The 16,869-nt window shown below is 43.9% G+C and overlaps 1 protein-coding gene across 1 annotated transcript; it reads left to right on the forward strand.

Annotated features, from left to right (window-relative positions):
• The first annotated feature begins 1,913 nt into the window (after positions 1 to 1,913).
• On the forward strand, positions 1,914 to 16,796 carry rfc4 (replication factor C (activator 1) 4). Its single transcript, XM_056277489.1, has 11 exons — positions 1,914 to 2,062; positions 2,472 to 2,598; positions 3,393 to 3,471; positions 4,217 to 4,296; positions 4,514 to 4,633; positions 5,176 to 5,319; positions 10,747 to 10,867; positions 11,187 to 11,312; positions 14,432 to 14,512; positions 14,713 to 14,826; positions 16,155 to 16,796. The coding sequence occupies exons 2-11, from the start codon at positions 2,483 to 2,485 to the stop codon at positions 16,248 to 16,250; spliced, it is 1,077 nt and encodes a 358-aa protein (XP_056133464.1). The 5' UTR covers positions 1,914 to 2,062; positions 2,472 to 2,482; the 3' UTR covers positions 16,251 to 16,796.
• The last annotated feature ends 73 nt before the right edge of the window (positions 16,797 to 16,869 follow it).

Genomic DNA, 16,869 nt, shown 5'->3' on the forward strand with positions numbered 1-16,869 from the left:
TCTTTCTCTCGCTCCCTTACTTTCAGTCAAGTCTTAACCTTTCCTTCTCGTTTTCCTCCTTTCTTTCCTGTCTTTTATTATTTTCTTGTTATATTATTATCTTATTTCATCAATTTTTTTATCTCTAGTTGTTTCTTTTCTCCTCTTTCTTTTACTCTTTATGCATTGAGCCTCTCCTCTCCTCCATCATCATTTTCCCTCAGGAGCGTCTCTCTTTCAAATCCAACAATCACAAAGCCTGATGATGATGCCACTCCCAGTTAGCCAGTGAGCAGGGCTGTCAGTTCATCAATCAGGCACTAAAACAGCCTGTCAGTCCTTCATCCAGCCATCCAGCCATCCAGGCAGGCAGTCAGTGAGCAAAACAGCTAATTGAACAAACAATGCATCAGTCAGGCACCTTGTTGATGCTTGTTAGAGAAACAGGCATTCAAATCCCAGCAGTAATAATACCTCCAGAATCCAGACACAATGAAGCTCATCTTCAAATAAAAAAAAAACATCCGGAAGATGACGCCTGGGACCATCGAAACCTGAAAAAGAGGTGAAAGGTGGTGTTTAGCATGTGAAAAAAATTCAGAGTTAAAAGCTGCCGCCGTGTGTGTGTGTGTGTGTGTGTGTGTGTGTGTGTGTGTGTGTGTGTGTGTGTGTGTGTGTGTGTGTGTGTGTGTGTGTGTGTCAGTCAAACACAGACACAAAGCCACATACCCGCCCAGTGAGAGACTCCTCAGGCTCAAGTAGGGTACCACCGTTGCTTTCACGACCGATGCTCTGTTTGCTGTGATGAAGGAGCTGAGTCACAAACCAGGAAACGAATCAGAGGGCTTCAATACCTGCCTGGAGGGAGGAGAGAGAGAGGGAGAGAGAGAGAAAGGTGGGGGTGGCGGGGGGTTAATAGGTCCGGGATAGAAAACCTGGTGCCTGGAGTCAAATTGGCACTGGAGTGGAGCTGATAGAGTGCTATTCGATCTACCCTCTATAATCAGATCTATTCAATGATTGTGTGTCTTTGATTACGTCGACAGTACGGCGAATGACATGTAGTGTATTTTATAAAGGACGTCAAAATGAACTGCACCACCCAATAGGCTCATTTAAGAGATGTATTAACAGATATGGTTTTGAGCATCTTTTCAGCAATTTTGCTCATTTTAGAAGTCAACACTATCTAAACTACGGACAATGCCTCAGTCCCTTAGAAAGGTATTACTTTCAAGGGGGTCTCCAATTGATAGTGTACAGTCATCAGACTCATTGCAAACTTGTGCACAAACAAAGCAAAGATTCTCCACCACACATGGTTTGTTGGCTTTCATATGATCCTGGAGACTGCTCCTGGTCATTAATCTGTTACACGTTTTGTTGGAAGCAAACGTGTGAGGCAGGGGCATTATCATCTTTCCATACACACATTGCCCCCGGGAGCGTGGAAATTGCCGGGGAGACGGCCATTAGCTGGAGACATCTGTGCTCCCCCCCCCCTCTCTCTCTCTCCCCTACAACCACTTATTTGCACACTGTCAGCCAATTAGGGCCTCACTGACGGCTTTCAGACAGCAGTCATGCAACATCAGTGGTTCTGCAGCTGGTAGACAAAGTGCGGCGTGCATGGTCCTAAGAACTGTTTATGAACATTGCTATGGTTACGGCGATCTAATCAACGACATAATTGTGATTTTTACCTAATTGGGCCTTTCGCCGTGAGAAACTGGAAACAATATGATTACTTTGAGTTTCGTATTTGAGAGCGATGCGATCAGCCCGAGGATGGGAGCGAGACGGGAGAGGCAAGAGCGGGGGAAAGAGATGAGAGAGAAAAAAGGGAGGCGAATCCCGCTGACGACATCCTATTCCAGCCAATCACGGTAGGGTAGTTTTGTGATTGGACGAAACGGCGTTGCGTCGGCGGAAGCCGGCGTCTTCGCCAGGGCGGGAAATCCTTCCACACATGTCAACAACAGTACGCGGTCTGACGGTCATAATAAGCAACACGCGGACTTTTAGGAAGGAAGCTGAGTGATTGTTTGAGGCAGGTTTTGTCTGACACAGGCTGGTGTGAGAGGTAAGTGAGGGGCGTATTCATTTGCTAAATTGCCTGCTAAATTAGCGCTAAAGTAATTCGTGGCTCCGCCCATGGTATCGCGTGTGACCCGCTAACGCTAGCTAGGTAGTGTCTTGACGCACGCCCAATAATCCAGGTAAGAACATTTTAAAAAAGGTCTGAATCAGCTCATCTGGACACAACGTTTATCGACAGACACGTTTCTATCTGTTGCACGTTGAATCCAGTTGGACGTTGTGTCCAGATGAACTGATGCAACCTTCCTTGATTGGCTAGCTAGGTAGCTAATAATCGTGGTGTATTTACATTTACTCGCCCGGCAGAAGCTTTTATCCAGTGTCGAGTGCATTTGGTTAAGTGACCTATATGCTTATGTGCCTGTACACGTGTTCCGTTGTTCGTCTCTAAGGAGGTAGAGTCATGCAGGCCTTTTTGAAAGGAGCATCTGTCCAAGCTACCAAACCTCAGAAAGACAAGGCTGCACCAGGACCCAGCACAGAGAAGAAAGCCAAGTCTGTCCCATGGGTAGAGAAATAGTAAGTCGACAGAGCTGTATACATTTCTTCATGGTCTGAACTGGAATCATAAAAACAGGGTGTTGTGAAAAAGAAATCTTGTCCTGGCAAACCCGAGAATATTTTGAAACCCACACTACTTACTTGAAGTCGACAACTATGAGTCAGCAATGAGGAGTTTGTTTCTCAGTTAAAATAAGCCTGCTTTTTTAAAACTAGTAGGCAACAAGCTATGTATTTTTTGAGGCCTGCTAAAATGTATGTTCCTCCACTGAGCAAAGTAAAAAAACTGCCTTAATTATTGACCAGCATTATAACTTAACAACAGAATACAATCCAGGTAAATAATAGATCAAATCCCCTCTTGTTTGCAAGGTTGTGGAACATTTTTGTAATAAGCCAAAAATATATTCTAATAACAAGTACTCACAATGTCATAGATGGGAAGAACCACTGTTATTGATTCCAAGCTTTCAGTTCCAGCAGTGGTGCTAGTGAAACAGGTGCCCAGTTAACCCACAGCCTTACTCTTACCCTTCCTGTGTTCAGTGGGAATTATGCTAACGGGGAGCATATTTAAATGTACAGCTGCAAGCAGCTCATAGTAGGAGGAAAAAGGTATATGATGCATCTGAGGTGGGCTGACAGGAGTTGCATTTGGAGTTGTTAAGATTTTTTTTTTTTGTAATTTGTTTCCTTTTCCGACTGTTGCTGAACCTGTTTTGATTTTAGTGCTATTTTATAAATTGTTATTTGAGCCTTACATATTTTACAGTGACATACAGTATAAAAAAGCCTTTTTTTGTAAATCCCAGCAGGCCAAAGAGTGTAGATGAAGTGGCATTCCAGGAAGAGGTGGTAGCAGTATTGAAGAAGTCTTTGGAAGGGGCAGATGTAAGTATATGATAAATGGATTACCTGCGTGGGTTTCCTCCGGGTGCTCTGGTTTTTCCACCCACAGTCCAAAGACATGTAGGTCCGGTGAATCGGCCATACTAAATAGTCTCTAGGTGTGAATGTGTTGGCCCTGTGATGGACTGGCGGCTTATCCAGGGTGTCTCCTGGTACAGCTGCATAATACAGCTGCATAATGACTGAAACCAGCAGTCAGTTTCATATACAAATAAGCATGAACATTAACTAGAGTTTCAATGGCCATGTGGACTATTCACAGAGAATCACACCAAGAGAATCACACACAAGATGTCGCCATCTTACAGTGCTGTGATTGCAAACATTTCCAAATCCTCTGTGAATAGTACACATGGCCATTGAAACTCTAGTTAATGGTCATGCCTATTTGCATATGAAACTGATCGTTTGCTTTGGTCATTAAGCAGCTGTATTGTTTATAAGGGTGGGGATACCTGCAGTCAGTTGAGACTGAAGAGGTCACTTAGATGAGGGATGAAACGTTTAAGTCAATAAACGTTTTATCCAGATTAACTGATTCAAATTTCTTTGATATGACCTCATGTTTTATTTGAAAACCCATTTTAGTCATTACCAAATGCTATGTCCTTGGTATCTCCCCGTTTTATCTCCCTCCCTAATTATTCAGTGGCTGGTAGAAATCATAGGAAACACATTTCTGTGTTTTTGTGTGTGTGTGTGTGTGCGTGTGTGTGTGTGTGCGCAGCTTCCCAACTTGCTCTTTTATGGCCCTCCTGGAACAGGAAAGACCTCTACCATCCTAGCTGCTGCCAGAGGACTCTTTGGGTGAGTACTGGTGGTGTTTTTGCTATTGTGGCTCATGATGTTTCACTTGGGTTGTAATAGCTTTATTACTATTGAACATAACCACCAAGTTCTGTGCATCTTTTCAGGGTTTTTTTTTTCTTCAAAAAAGGAATATCTGAGCTTCAATTTGTTCCAATAATCTCTCTTTGCTCTAATGATTATCCGCCCCCCCTTCTCTCTCTCCCCACCCCACCAGCCCAGAGCTATACAAACAAAGGGTGCTAGAACTAAATGCATCAGATGAAAGAGGGATCCAGGTGATCAGGGAAAAGGTCAAGAACTTCGCAAAGCTAACGGTGGCAGGAAGGCGCTCAGAGTAAGAATCTAACACACTAAGGGGACAAAAATTCCTGTATAATTCTTTGCCAGTTAATCAAAGGCTATGTAAAAGTGTACTATAGGAACCTGCCACACACACACACACACCAGAAAGGCAGGTGAATAATGAATCTAAATAAATGAAAGCAAAACCAGTGTGCATCTATCACCCCCAAGCCCCTCCCCCTTTCTTCCAAACAGCACTACATGAGCATTCTCTCAATAAAACGAGCTCCAATTTACATTACGTAACACAACCACACCAGCAGCGAGGAAAAACAGTATGTCTTATGTTATTTATAGTGACTGACTTGGTGCTGCTATGATGCTGGGCCTCCCCACCCTGATGTTTCTAATTTAGTAAACTATTGTGATGCCTGTCTGAAGGCCCCTTTCTTAGTTGGGGCCCCTTTGAAAGTACTCCACCTTTTCCTCCCTTTGCAGCACCCCTATGTCATACACTGTGCTAAATTTGTGATGAAGGGATGAAGAAGAACTAAAAATGACTACTCTGGCTGTTGCCATGTTTTCACCGTCTAGCGGGAAGCCATGCCCACCATTTAAGATCATCATCCTGGATGAGGCTGACTCCATGACCTCACCTGCCCAGGCCGCTCTCAGACGAACTATGGAGAAGGAGTCCCGCACCACACGCTTCTGCCTCATCTGTAACTATGTTAGCAGGTGGGTTGACATACTTGAAATTTAAATTGGTATTTGGAGTAAAAATCTTGGAGTACTACACTGTTACGCCTATTGTGATGGCTATCTCATTAATGTTGTTATAACAGAAATAAAGGTGTTTTGTATCTCTGTTTGACTCTTGTTAGGTTCAGGTTGTAAAATGTTATAGACTTAGGCTAATAGCTGATGGTAATTGGAACTGGAGTTGGTCCCCATGCGCTGCACTGCGGCTGCCCATTGTTCCTAGTGTATAGGAAGGGTTAAATGCAGAGGACAAAATTCACAAGTACTGAGAAATGACTAAATGAAGAAATTATAAATAAATATAAATCTAACGGCATTCGGGACAACCCTATATAACACCTAATGTCATTTATTTACGTCATTGCTGATACCAATGAAAGATAGCAGAGGCTGCTGGCTTGTGGCTGGCTCTGCTCGCTCGCCAGCTTTAGCCTTTGCTGCTTTGCCTTTGCTGCTTCTTCAAATTGGGCATGTTCAGCGGGATGATGTTTTTTAAGTGTCTGATTAGCCGGCGTCAGACTACATGATATTTTTGTCTTTCATGACGGTCACCATGTCAGATTAGGCAATCATTTGCCATGTCTTGGCTGGGATACTGTCAACACTACAAGTGTGACCCCAACCAATCATTGTATGCTGCCTTTCACAATCTTGTGTGAGTTCATAGGTCATTGGGGAGGAGGGTCAAGAAATTGTCACTCATGGCTACATGAACACTATGTGTGATGCTCACAGTCTTGTGTTCTGAAATGAAAAAGAAAAGAAGGAAAAAACGATTGTGGACGCTGTTGAGGCTAGTGCTACTAGGGAATGATAATGTAGTATAGCTTAACCAGTGACTCAATGGGTTACTGAAGTGCCTCCGCTATTTCTCGTCAACATTGAGCCCTTCTTTTTTGACTCTGTCATGGTACTCCCTCAAGGAAACGTCAAAAAGGCAGGAGTATTATTGCCACTGCTCAACAAACTTTTCCTAGGTTTCGTCGTTCCCCCTGACAGCAACCATAGCAGCATCATTTTGTCTTTGCCACATGTGCACCTGAGAGCACTCTATCATCCTATCGGTCAACGTTAAGGAACATGTCAGGTGATATCTGACTAGGCAGAAAAATACAAAAAATGTGACATGCTAGACTTTTTGTCGGGGTGTCGTGGGGCGTCCGAGAGGCCACATCACTGTTCTTTGATTATGTCACACTTCATGCAGTGCAGATGCCCATTCGTCGTTCCCGACGTTCATAATCTGGCCTGATGCTGGAAATTTGTCAGTGACAGCAAAATTGTGTCAAAATCGGGCTGAAATTGTGTCGTCTGATCCCAGCATGAGTTTGTTGTCCTGAATGTTTTTGTGGTTGTTCCTCCACAGGTTATTTTAGCCTTAGAGTGAGAGGACACTGGCGTGTATGTCCCCACTTCATGTGGATTGTTGTGGGTGTTGACTGTCTGTCACATCTCCTATTTTATCCCAACAGTTTTTAGTTTTTGTGTTGCCAACAGTTGATCATTGTACACCTGCAGCTTATTTACTCACCTACTCCACTGACCAGCTGTTAGCCTGCTAGCATGCTAGAGATCCACCGGCATACTCAATAAACCATGGATTATCCCCTCTGGTACATCCCGACCGGACAATTCTCTGCCACTATTTCAGGACTATCCCCGACCTCTCTTTTGGACCCGTCATCCTGTTTTGGCTTCACTGCTAAGCCGCTGCTGTGGTCCAGGGCTGAGTGCCTCCTCTCTGGCTACTGGCTTCAGGAGCTAGCTGCTGCGCCTCTGTTGCTGCTATGGCATTCATAGAACACTTTCCACTAGAACATCTGAACCTCAGCCGCCACACCACTCCAAACTGATACTACTTCCCCTGGACTCTTGCATTGCCCGTGCTATGTCCATAGGGGCCTCCCAATGTAAGTTTGTTTACTCTGATCATGCTACTCTATCTGTGCTGTCTGACCGGCCTTCTATCACACTGCGACATTGACGTCATCACAACAAACTACTTGTTCACTCTGGCAATCTGAAGCGCCTGGTTTGTGTTGACAGTGTCACTCCTCCCACAGCACCTGCCTCAGCATCTATGAACAACACTGCAACATTCATGCTACCTAACACTCATTCCTTAAACAATAAAGCACTACTCATCCATGACGTCATCGTGAACAGGAAAATCTCCATCCACACTCCTGTTTGGTGATTTCAATATCTATGTGGACTCCAGTAGCTGCATGTTTGCTGCTCAATTCCTGTCATTACTGGGCTGCTTTAACTTCACACAGCATGTTCAAGGTCCCACCCATGCAAAAGGTCACACTTCTGGATCTGGCATGCTCTACTGCTACAAGTCCCCTCCATTTGAAATGCCTGGACCTTGCCGTATCCGAACATCATGCCATCCACTTTGCTGTTCCTGTCCCCCTGCCCAGGCAGCACGCAAAACGTACCATAACGTTCAGGAACATCAAGACAGTGAGTGCAACAGCCCTGACCGACATGATAGTGTCCAGTCTAACCCCAGATCCCCCTGACACCATGATGGATGGCCTGATAGCCCACTACAATGCACCTTATCTCTCAGCCTTGACTCTCTTGCCCCCCTCAAAATCTGGTCTGTCTTCTCCCATCCTGCCCCCTAGTTCATCACCGAACTCCGCATCATGAAGGCCTCTGGTCGTCGACTGGAGAGGCTCTACAAAAGGTCTGGCCTCACTGTCCACCTCGAGGATAAAGATCACGTGAAGATCTATAAAGCAGCTCTCTCCCAGGCCAAAAATGCATTACTACTCCACTATCATTGGCAACCAGCAAAATCACCCCAAAATGCTGTTCTCCATCATCAACCAACTACTTTACCCCCTCGATGCCCACCACTCTTCAGGTGCCCCTGACCTCTGCTCCAAGTTCCTGGACTTCTTCCAGGCCAAAGTGGATTCTATCCACCAGCAGCTTCTGGTACCTGCCCCCTCCCCCCTGCATTTACCTCAGTTGCAGGATGTTGCTCCCCCGCCTTGTGCCTACCTAAGCGCTGCCTTTCCTCTTTCTCTCCTGTGGATGCTCCTCAAGTTGCTAAATTGGTCACCATGGCCAAGGCTTCCACCTCTTCCCTAGACCTCATGCCCACTGTCCTAGTCAAGGCATGTTTACCTACCCTGTGCCTCATAATTGTGGACATTATCAACTCCTCTTTGGAATTTGGCACAGTACCCTCCAGCTTCAAAATGGCTGCAGTCACCCCCATCCTCAAAATGCCAAGCCTGGGCCCAGAGGACCTCACTAACTACCGGCCGATCTCCAGCCTTCAATTTCTTAGTAAAATCCTGGAAAGAGCATTTGCTCCCCAACTCCATCAGCACATATCCAACCATGAGCTCCAATCTGGCTTCAGAGCACACCACAGCATGAAGACTGTCCTTATCAAAATCACCAGTGACCTCCTCATTGCTGCTGATTCTGGCCACATCAGTATTCTCATGTTCCTGGACTTCTCTGACCACACCATTCTCAACCACTTATCTGAATACCTAAGCCTCACTGGTGTAGCTCTCTCCTGGTTCCAGTCATATCTCGCCAATAGGAAACAGTTTGTCACCATGTCAGAGACTCCAGTTCCACCCTAGCCCCAGTCAACCAAGGTGTGCCACAAGGCTCCGTGTTTGGACCCCTCCTCTTTACCATCTACTACATGTTCCCCCTTGGTCAGATCATCCGCCACCATGGTTTAAGTTTCCATTGCTACGCTGATGTCACGCAGCTTTATCTCAGCACTAGACCATCCTCTCAGCTCCCCCCACAATTCCTTGTCAACTGCCTTCATCAAATAAAAATCTGGATGTCATCAAATCTACTCAAGCTAAATAGCAATTAGACTGAGCTCATGGTTGTGGCTTCCAAGGCGCTGGTCTAGAAGGTTGGAGATCTTCTCCTCAACATGGATGGCTGCTCCATCTGCCTATCCCCAGAAGTCTGCAATCTTGGTGTCACTCTGGACTCCACCCTCTCATTTCAGTCACACATCAAATCCGTCACCAAATCTGCTTTATTTCACCTCAAAAACATCTCCAGACTCTGGCCATTACTCTCAGACTCTGTGGCAAAGACGCTTATCCATGCCTTCATCACCTCCTGTCTGGATTATTGCAATGGAGTCCTGTCTGGGGTACCTAGCAAAGCCCTAAACAGGGCTATGTGCAGAATTCAGCTGCCAGGGTGCTCACCCTCACCAAGCCCTGTCAACATATCGCTCCCAGCCTTGTCCACCTTCACTGGCTCCTGCTCAAATTCAGCATTTCTTATAAAATACTCCTCCTCACCTATAAATCCCTCCATGCCCTTACCCCCCAGTACCTATCAGAACTCCTCAACCCCTATATTTCATCCCGGAATCTGCGGTCTGCAGACACGGTCTTGCTTTCCATCTCCCACACCAGCCTGTGGACTTTTGGGAATAGAGCCTTTAGTGTGGCAGCCCCCACCTTTTGGAACTGTATTTCTGCAGAGCTCCGCAACACTGCTTCTTTGGACAATTTTAAAGGACTACTGAAAACCTACCTTTTTACTAAGGCCTATCGTCTGTAGTCTTTTGATCTTTGTTTTACTCTTTTTTCCCCCCTTTTTTTTTGCTATCTAATATAAAGTGTCCTTGAGTTTCTTGAAAGGCACTATACAAAACTTTGTAACTGCTGTTGTTGTTATAGTAAATTGCGAGCTTTATGTCTTCTTCAGTCTTTGACATTTTCCACGCCAACATCGGCAGCACAGACTGTAACATCACAGCCACACATACACACATGCTAAGCACTAAGAGAGAGCGAGACAGTATGTATGTTAGCAAATGTAAAGAAGTGCACGGTATGATGTTGTGTGCTGTTTTAGCATGTGTGTGTGTGGCTGTGATGTTATGCCACTGGGTGCATGACATGAACCATCATGCAGCGCATGCGTGTAAATTTGACCTGTACAGAATTGGATATATCTAAGACTGACTAGCTGGTCACTGGTCATGGCCAATCAAACTGAAAATCAACCGATTCCAGTCACCGGCCGATCGATTGGTGCATCTGTATTTGTAAATTTTATTTTTGGTATCAGATGAGAAAAAGAGAACAAATCTCTCTGACCAAGGCACTCCGTGTGATTAAAATGTCTTTATTGGAACTTGGACATATCCAAAAAGGACCTAAAAATGCCCACGCGTAGCGGCTCGGGCCTTCTTCAGGGCCCGAGCGAATTTTATTTTTGGTATGTTGCCATCACCTGGGGCATCCTTAACGATGAAATTTCAAGGCTACTCTATCAAACTATCGAAATTATCCAACCAATAGGTTGTGTGTACTTGGTCTCTTTTCCCCACACACATAGTGTTAAAGAGGTTGACTATTTTGTGTGTGTGCATTTCTTTCCCAGGATCATTGAGCCACTAACATCCAGATGTTCAAAGTTTCGCTTCAAACCGCTTGCCAATCAGATCCAAGAAGAGCGCCTGTTTGCTATCTGTGAGAAGGAGAACCTTAGATACTCCAAAGAGGTAAGCAACAACAGTTTCATTTTTCCTGGTACGTAATGGATCACGTTCCACAGACTTTTTTTGTACTGTAAACTGGTAAACAGTCCAGAAACACGGATACCTTTTTTAATACACAATTTAAACCCATAATGGGCTACATATTGTTACTGTAAGAAAACATTTCTCTAAGAGCTTTTCGGCAAGTGAGATAAATTATATGTTGTTTCTCACACCCTTGAAATTTTTCATGTTTTGCCATGTTGAAATGTGATGTTGTCCCCAACAGTGATTTGCTCAAGTCTGACTATTATCAAATGTGATGACTGTCTTCATCCTCTAGAGCATAGCAGCGTTGGTGAGGGTGTCTGAGGGTGACCTTCGCAAAGCCATCACCTTCCTTCAGAGTGCTGCTCGCCTCAGTGTGGAGAAGGAGATCTCAGAGAGCGCTGTTATTGAGATAGCCGGGGTGAGAATACCTTTGTGGATCTGTCTACCTTATAAGAGCCCATCATTAAGTACCGATACATAAAGAACAGGGCCTGGATCTGAAAGATGTGTTGGTTGGATAAAGTGACTTTCATGTTGTTTTTATACATTGGCTCTTGGTTCAAACTCCTGGTTTAAGTAATGGCCAAGTGTATATATGGGTATGTGCTGAAGGGTGGTGGTAGGGCATGATACCAACCCTGGGGTAGGGTAAACTTCAGTCTTTTCTTAAGGCTAACAAATCTTGATGAATTTTTAAAGGGATGCTCCAATGCTGATTATACCCTATAGTTGTTGATAACTGCCTATCATGGGCCTACAATACCTACCATGGGCTGTCAAAATGATGGCTGGTTCTTAAAACTCTATATTCTTTCAAAATAAATACCCAATTGAGATATTAATGCATTACATATGTTAGTATGTCTGTTATGAAACTAACTGACACCAAAATTAACATTTTAATAACTATAATACTATTTTTGAACAATTTAAACTTCAGAGACATGGTCGAACTTGAATAGCAAAATTGAAAAAGTGAAAATATTACCTGAAAAACAAAATGGAAAACACATATTACGAATCTAACAAACGTAACAAGGCCTATAAAACTTGAAATGTAAAAAAAGAACTAAAAATAGATATTGAAACAGTCCCAAACAACGACCGGAACTTAAAAACTACTAAAACAACCGTGGGCCGTCAAAATGACCGCACACGGTTTTGAAACTCAATATTCTGTCAAGATACCCAATTGAGATATTAATGTATTGCATATATTAGTATGTCTGTTAAGAAATGACTGATACCAAAATTAACATTTTAACAACTTTAATACTATTTTCAAACAATTTAAAATGGCCGCTGTCCAGCACCTGTAAATACTGCAACACCTCAGCGGTAGTCATGGTGCGTCTGAAACGGCGTCTGTACCCAGACATGTTGGCAATAATCAGAAATCAAGTTTAGACTATTAATCTGCGCTAGTGTGTTTCTAGGACAGAGCGAGGAACTTCGCGAAGGAAATGATGCCACCAACATACGCCATAAATAATGACATGATGCACACGATCATGCGCAAATTACGAGCCGCCTTTTTGACGGCTCATGGTCATTTTAGGTAGATCTTATTATAATTTTTTTTTTGTGCGATTGATTTAAAACTAATTTCAATGCAGATGTATTCAATGCCGGTCTGTATCTTTTTTTCCCCCCACAAAATTATTAAACTTTGAAAATCCAAAACTTTCAAAGTGGCGGCCTTGGTCATTCTAGTGTTAAATCAGTCCAGAGATATTAAAGGTAAGGTTTACAAGATGGTTGTGAGACCAGCTATGTTATTTGGTTTGGAGACAGTGGCACTGACGAAAAGACAGGAAGCGGAGCTGGAGGTGGCAGAGTTGAAGATGCTAAGATTTTCATTGGGAGTGACGAAGAAGGACAGGATTAGGAATGATTATATTAGAGGGGCAGCTCAGGTTGGACGGTTTGGAGACAAAGCAAGAGAGGCAACATTGAGACGGCATGTGCATGTGTGGAGGAGAGATGCTGGGTATACTGGGCGAAGGATGCTGAATATGCAGCTGTCAGGGAAGAGGAAAAGAGGAAGGGGAAAGAGGAAGTTTATGGATGTGATGAGGGAGGACATGCACGTGGCTGGTGTGACAGAGGAAGATACAGAAGACAGGCAGAAGTGGAAACGGATGATCCGCTGTGGCGACCCCTAACGGGAGCAGCCAAAAGTAGTAGTAGTGTATCTCCCTGAAACAGACTGGCATGCTGTAGCTTCCTGGTTTAACGTAAAACTACAAATGGGTGGGGATCAAGCAGGCTGTCACTCAAACACAGAATGGGGCAGGCTCCACTTTAGAGAGGTTGTGGTGAATTAGCGGTAGTAGCTTGCAAGTTGCTCAACAACATTATAGCTTATATTTAACTAAGTTAGTCTTGAAGATGTTTCTGTCACTAACAGTAATGTTACCTGTTAGCTGAATAAAAGCCCAGTTGCCTTCAACACACTACTAACAAAATTTTGCAACTTTTGGTTGTCTTTTTAAGAAAATTTAATCACTAACATGAAGCTTACAAATATGATAGTAGCCTAGCTAGTGACACTTACTCATTACTTTTCTCCTCCTGTCCTCATCCAATGTATAATCCTCAAGATTGTTCGAAGACATTACTTTCAAATTAGCAAAATCTGCTAGCAGGAACAAAGCTAACAGTTTCTCTCTGCTCGGGATGCAAAGTTAACCCCCTGTACAACCTTGGCCCTAACCTTAACCCTAACCATTAACCCTTATCTTAATGTAATGTTTACCCCTGGGGAAATGCTGTACAAATAGGACGTTTCTTTGCCTTTAGGAGGAGGTTGCTAGAAAATTAACCATCCTGCTCATTGCAGTTCTTAAAATCAGAGACAGGGGAAAGGTTTGCATCAACATTCGTCTTTTTTTTCCCACAACAGTTCTTTTCAGCACTTGCTTTGGGAAGCCATAAAACTTGATATGGTTTGACACATCATACTAAATTAATTTAGTTGTGTTGGAGCCTTCCTTTGATAGTCTGATGTGGCATTCTGGACTTTATTGGCTCCACAGCTTCATTCTCCCTTTCCTTGAGATGGTCACTTCAAAATTATTTTCATTGTTATCTGAAAGCATTAGGGTAGCTGAGACTGACCAAGTCACTGAGATGAGTGATGAAACGTTTCTCCCACTAAACTGTGTCCAGATGAACTGATTCAACTTCTCTGGCATTGGGTTGAGGTTTTATTCAAACACATGTTATTTAGCGGTAGGAAGGATCTTTTTGTGAAGGCCCAAATCTGCTTAATGATCATGGATGAAACAACAGTATGACATCTTACCTGTCATAAGTCTCGGCTGCTTTATGTGATTGAAGCCATGCTGAATATGTGTGATTAAGAGTTTAGGGCTGTGGTCGCATTCCTTGTACTGTCTTGAGGGGATGTTATTGAATGGCTTTCTCATAGAAATAAGTTTTTCTTAGCCTCTCCTTCTTGGATATGTCATATCCAGGCAAAGAGAATGCAAATGTAACCCATCCCTTTCTAAATGCTAATTATGTTTTTTATAGGTAGTCCCTCCCAAAATGATTGACAACCTACTTCAGATCTGCTACAAGGGGACGTTTGAGAAACTAGAGATTGCTGTCAGGGTAGGTGCCCTGACAAAGTTTTCTGTTTGTATTAAGTTACTGAGTCCTATTTGCTGAAGGAGAATACCACCCAACTCAGGAATTCACTAATGCTATGACAGTCCAGTAAATACGTATTTCCTCACATGTACTCTGCCTCTATCTCAACTGTTTTCCCTGTTTGATTTTCTGTTTCTGGTTTTGGCTTTTCAATGTCACAGAACATGGTGGAAGAAGGCTATGCAGCCAATCAGATCCTGCTCCAGCTCCACGAGACAATCATAGAAGAGGACTTGAATGACAAACAGAAGTCGGCCATTTCAGAAAAGATGGCGGTAAGTCTTCTGATCCCGTGTGCAGGCTTCAGTGACACCCATTGATCTTTGAGGATGTTAGGTGTTACTGTCTCCAGTGGAGAAATTGATTTCCAGATTCTTGTATATGTTTTGTTTGATCCATAAGTCAGCTGACTAAAAACTTGGCTTTTTAAAATTGCTTTTGTTTGGTTATTGAAGTGGGTCATTCTTGGCCAAACAATGAGAAAAATCTTTTGCCTTTTTCTAAAATATGACTCACTTAATAAATTCTGCTGCTTTCTTCTCTAACAAGGGTGGCACAGTGGCCCAGTGGTTAGTGCTGTCGCCTCACAGCAAGAAGGTCCTGGGTTTGAACCCCGGGGTTGTCCAACCTTGGGGGTCATCCCCGGTCTTCCTCTGTGTTGAGTTTGCATCTTCTCCCCGTGTCTGTGGTGGGTGTTCGGTGGCTCCGGTTGCCCCCTCCATAAAAAAGACATGCATGGGGTGTCCGGGTAGCGTAGCAGTCTATTCCGTTGCCTACCAACACGGGGATCTCTGGTTCGAATCACCGTGTTACCTCCGGCTTGGTCAGGCGTCCCTACAGACACAATTGGCCGTGTCTGCGGTTGGGAAGCTGGGTGTGGGTATGTGTCCTGGTTGCTGCACTAGCGCCTCCTTTGGTCGGTCGGGGCGCCTGTTTAGAGGGAGGGGGAACTAGGGGGAATAGCGTGATCCTCCCACGTGCTATATCCCCCTGGCAAAACTCTCCACTGTCAGGTGAAAAGAAGCGGTTGGCGACTACACATGTATCGGAGGAGACATGGTTGTCTGCAGCCCTCCCCAGTTCAGCAGAGGGGGTGGAGCAGTGACCAGGATGGCTCGGAAGGGTGAGGTAATTGGCCAAGTACAATTTGGGGGGGGGGGGGTGAAGACATGCATGTTAGGGTTAATACTCCTGTCTGTGCCGCTGACCGAGGCATGGCAAGACGAACTGGAGTTGGTCCCTGGGTGCTGCACGGCGGCTGCCCACTGCTCCTAGCTACACAGCTAGGATGGGTTAAATGCAGAGAAGAGTTTCCCACAGGGATTAATAAAGTATATCAAAATCAAAATTAAAAAAGGCTTAAAGGCTTTTGTCATTCTGCACGTTTCTCCTTTTCTTAATCCAGGCTCCCTCATTTCTCTCCAACCTCCTTCCAGCTGCTTATGCTCTCAATAAGTTTATTCAAAACATGTTACAAATTCATGTCGGTTATATTTTATAAATTTAACTGTCATGAACCAAATATCCTTTTGACACATGCCTTAACATTAAATATTGCTGAAGTTTCCCTTTTTCTCTTTCCATCTCTTCCTCCCTCTCCCAGGTTGTTGATAAGTGCCTTGCAGATGGTGCAGATGAATACCTGCAGATGTTGAGTCTGTGTTCAGTCATAATGCAACAGGCTGCTCAGATTAACTAAAACCCCCCTGCCTCCAAAGCAGTTTCCCCTTTTCTGTGTGCATACTATGATCTTCTTCCAACACCTATGGGTTCTCCTGTCAGATTCCATCTTCAACCTGGTCTTGTTTCTCAGAATGAGTAAACCTTTTATAAATATAGGTTTTATAAAATGATGTACTTTATTTACTTTTTTTAAGCGTTCATTAAATTAGACACCGGAAAACCAAAAGTTAACAAGCTGGCTTGCTTTCAGGAAGCAGTGCAACTGATTTTACCTCTTTATTGGAGCTTAGGAAGAAATGGGAACGGATGATCCGCTGTGGTGACCCCTAACGGGAGCAGCCGAAAGTAGTAGTCATAGTAGAGTAGATTGGAGCTTAAACAGAATCTTTTCCTACTGTAGCAGTGGAGCTTTGTGGATAAGACTAACATCACAATAATGTCAATTCGTCTCTGTAGCAACTCCTTTTCATCTTCCCATGTCTCCATACTATCAATGTTAAATCATTGTTTGTTACTTCTCCTGTAGACATATGCCACTGAAAAATATTTATACTTTGTTATTGACAATAAAATGATCTTTTCAGTATCGAGGGTCCAGCTTCTGTCTTCAGGCACAGGTTTTGAATCCACACCAT

Source organism: Lampris incognitus, chromosome 3, assembly GCF_029633865.1.
Source record: "Lampris incognitus isolate fLamInc1 chromosome 3, fLamInc1.hap2, whole genome shotgun sequence".
Classification (NCBI taxonomy): Eukaryota; Metazoa; Chordata; class Actinopteri; order Lampriformes; family Lampridae; genus Lampris; species Lampris incognitus.

Excerpts from the sequence above, each read along its gene's own strand:
- rfc4 (XM_056277489.1), top strand. The coding sequence starts at position 2,483 with ATGCAGGCCTTTTTGAAAGGAGCATCTGTCCAAGCTACCAAACCTCAG. Across the intron at positions 4,634-5,175 it reads GTGGCAGGAAGGCGCTCAGA|CGGGAAGCCATGCCCACCAT; the intron begins GTAAGAATCTAA and ends TTCACCGTCTAG. Across the intron at positions 14,513-14,712 it reads AACTAGAGATTGCTGTCAGG|AACATGGTGGAAGAAGGCTA; the intron begins GTAGGTGCCCTG and ends TCAATGTCACAG.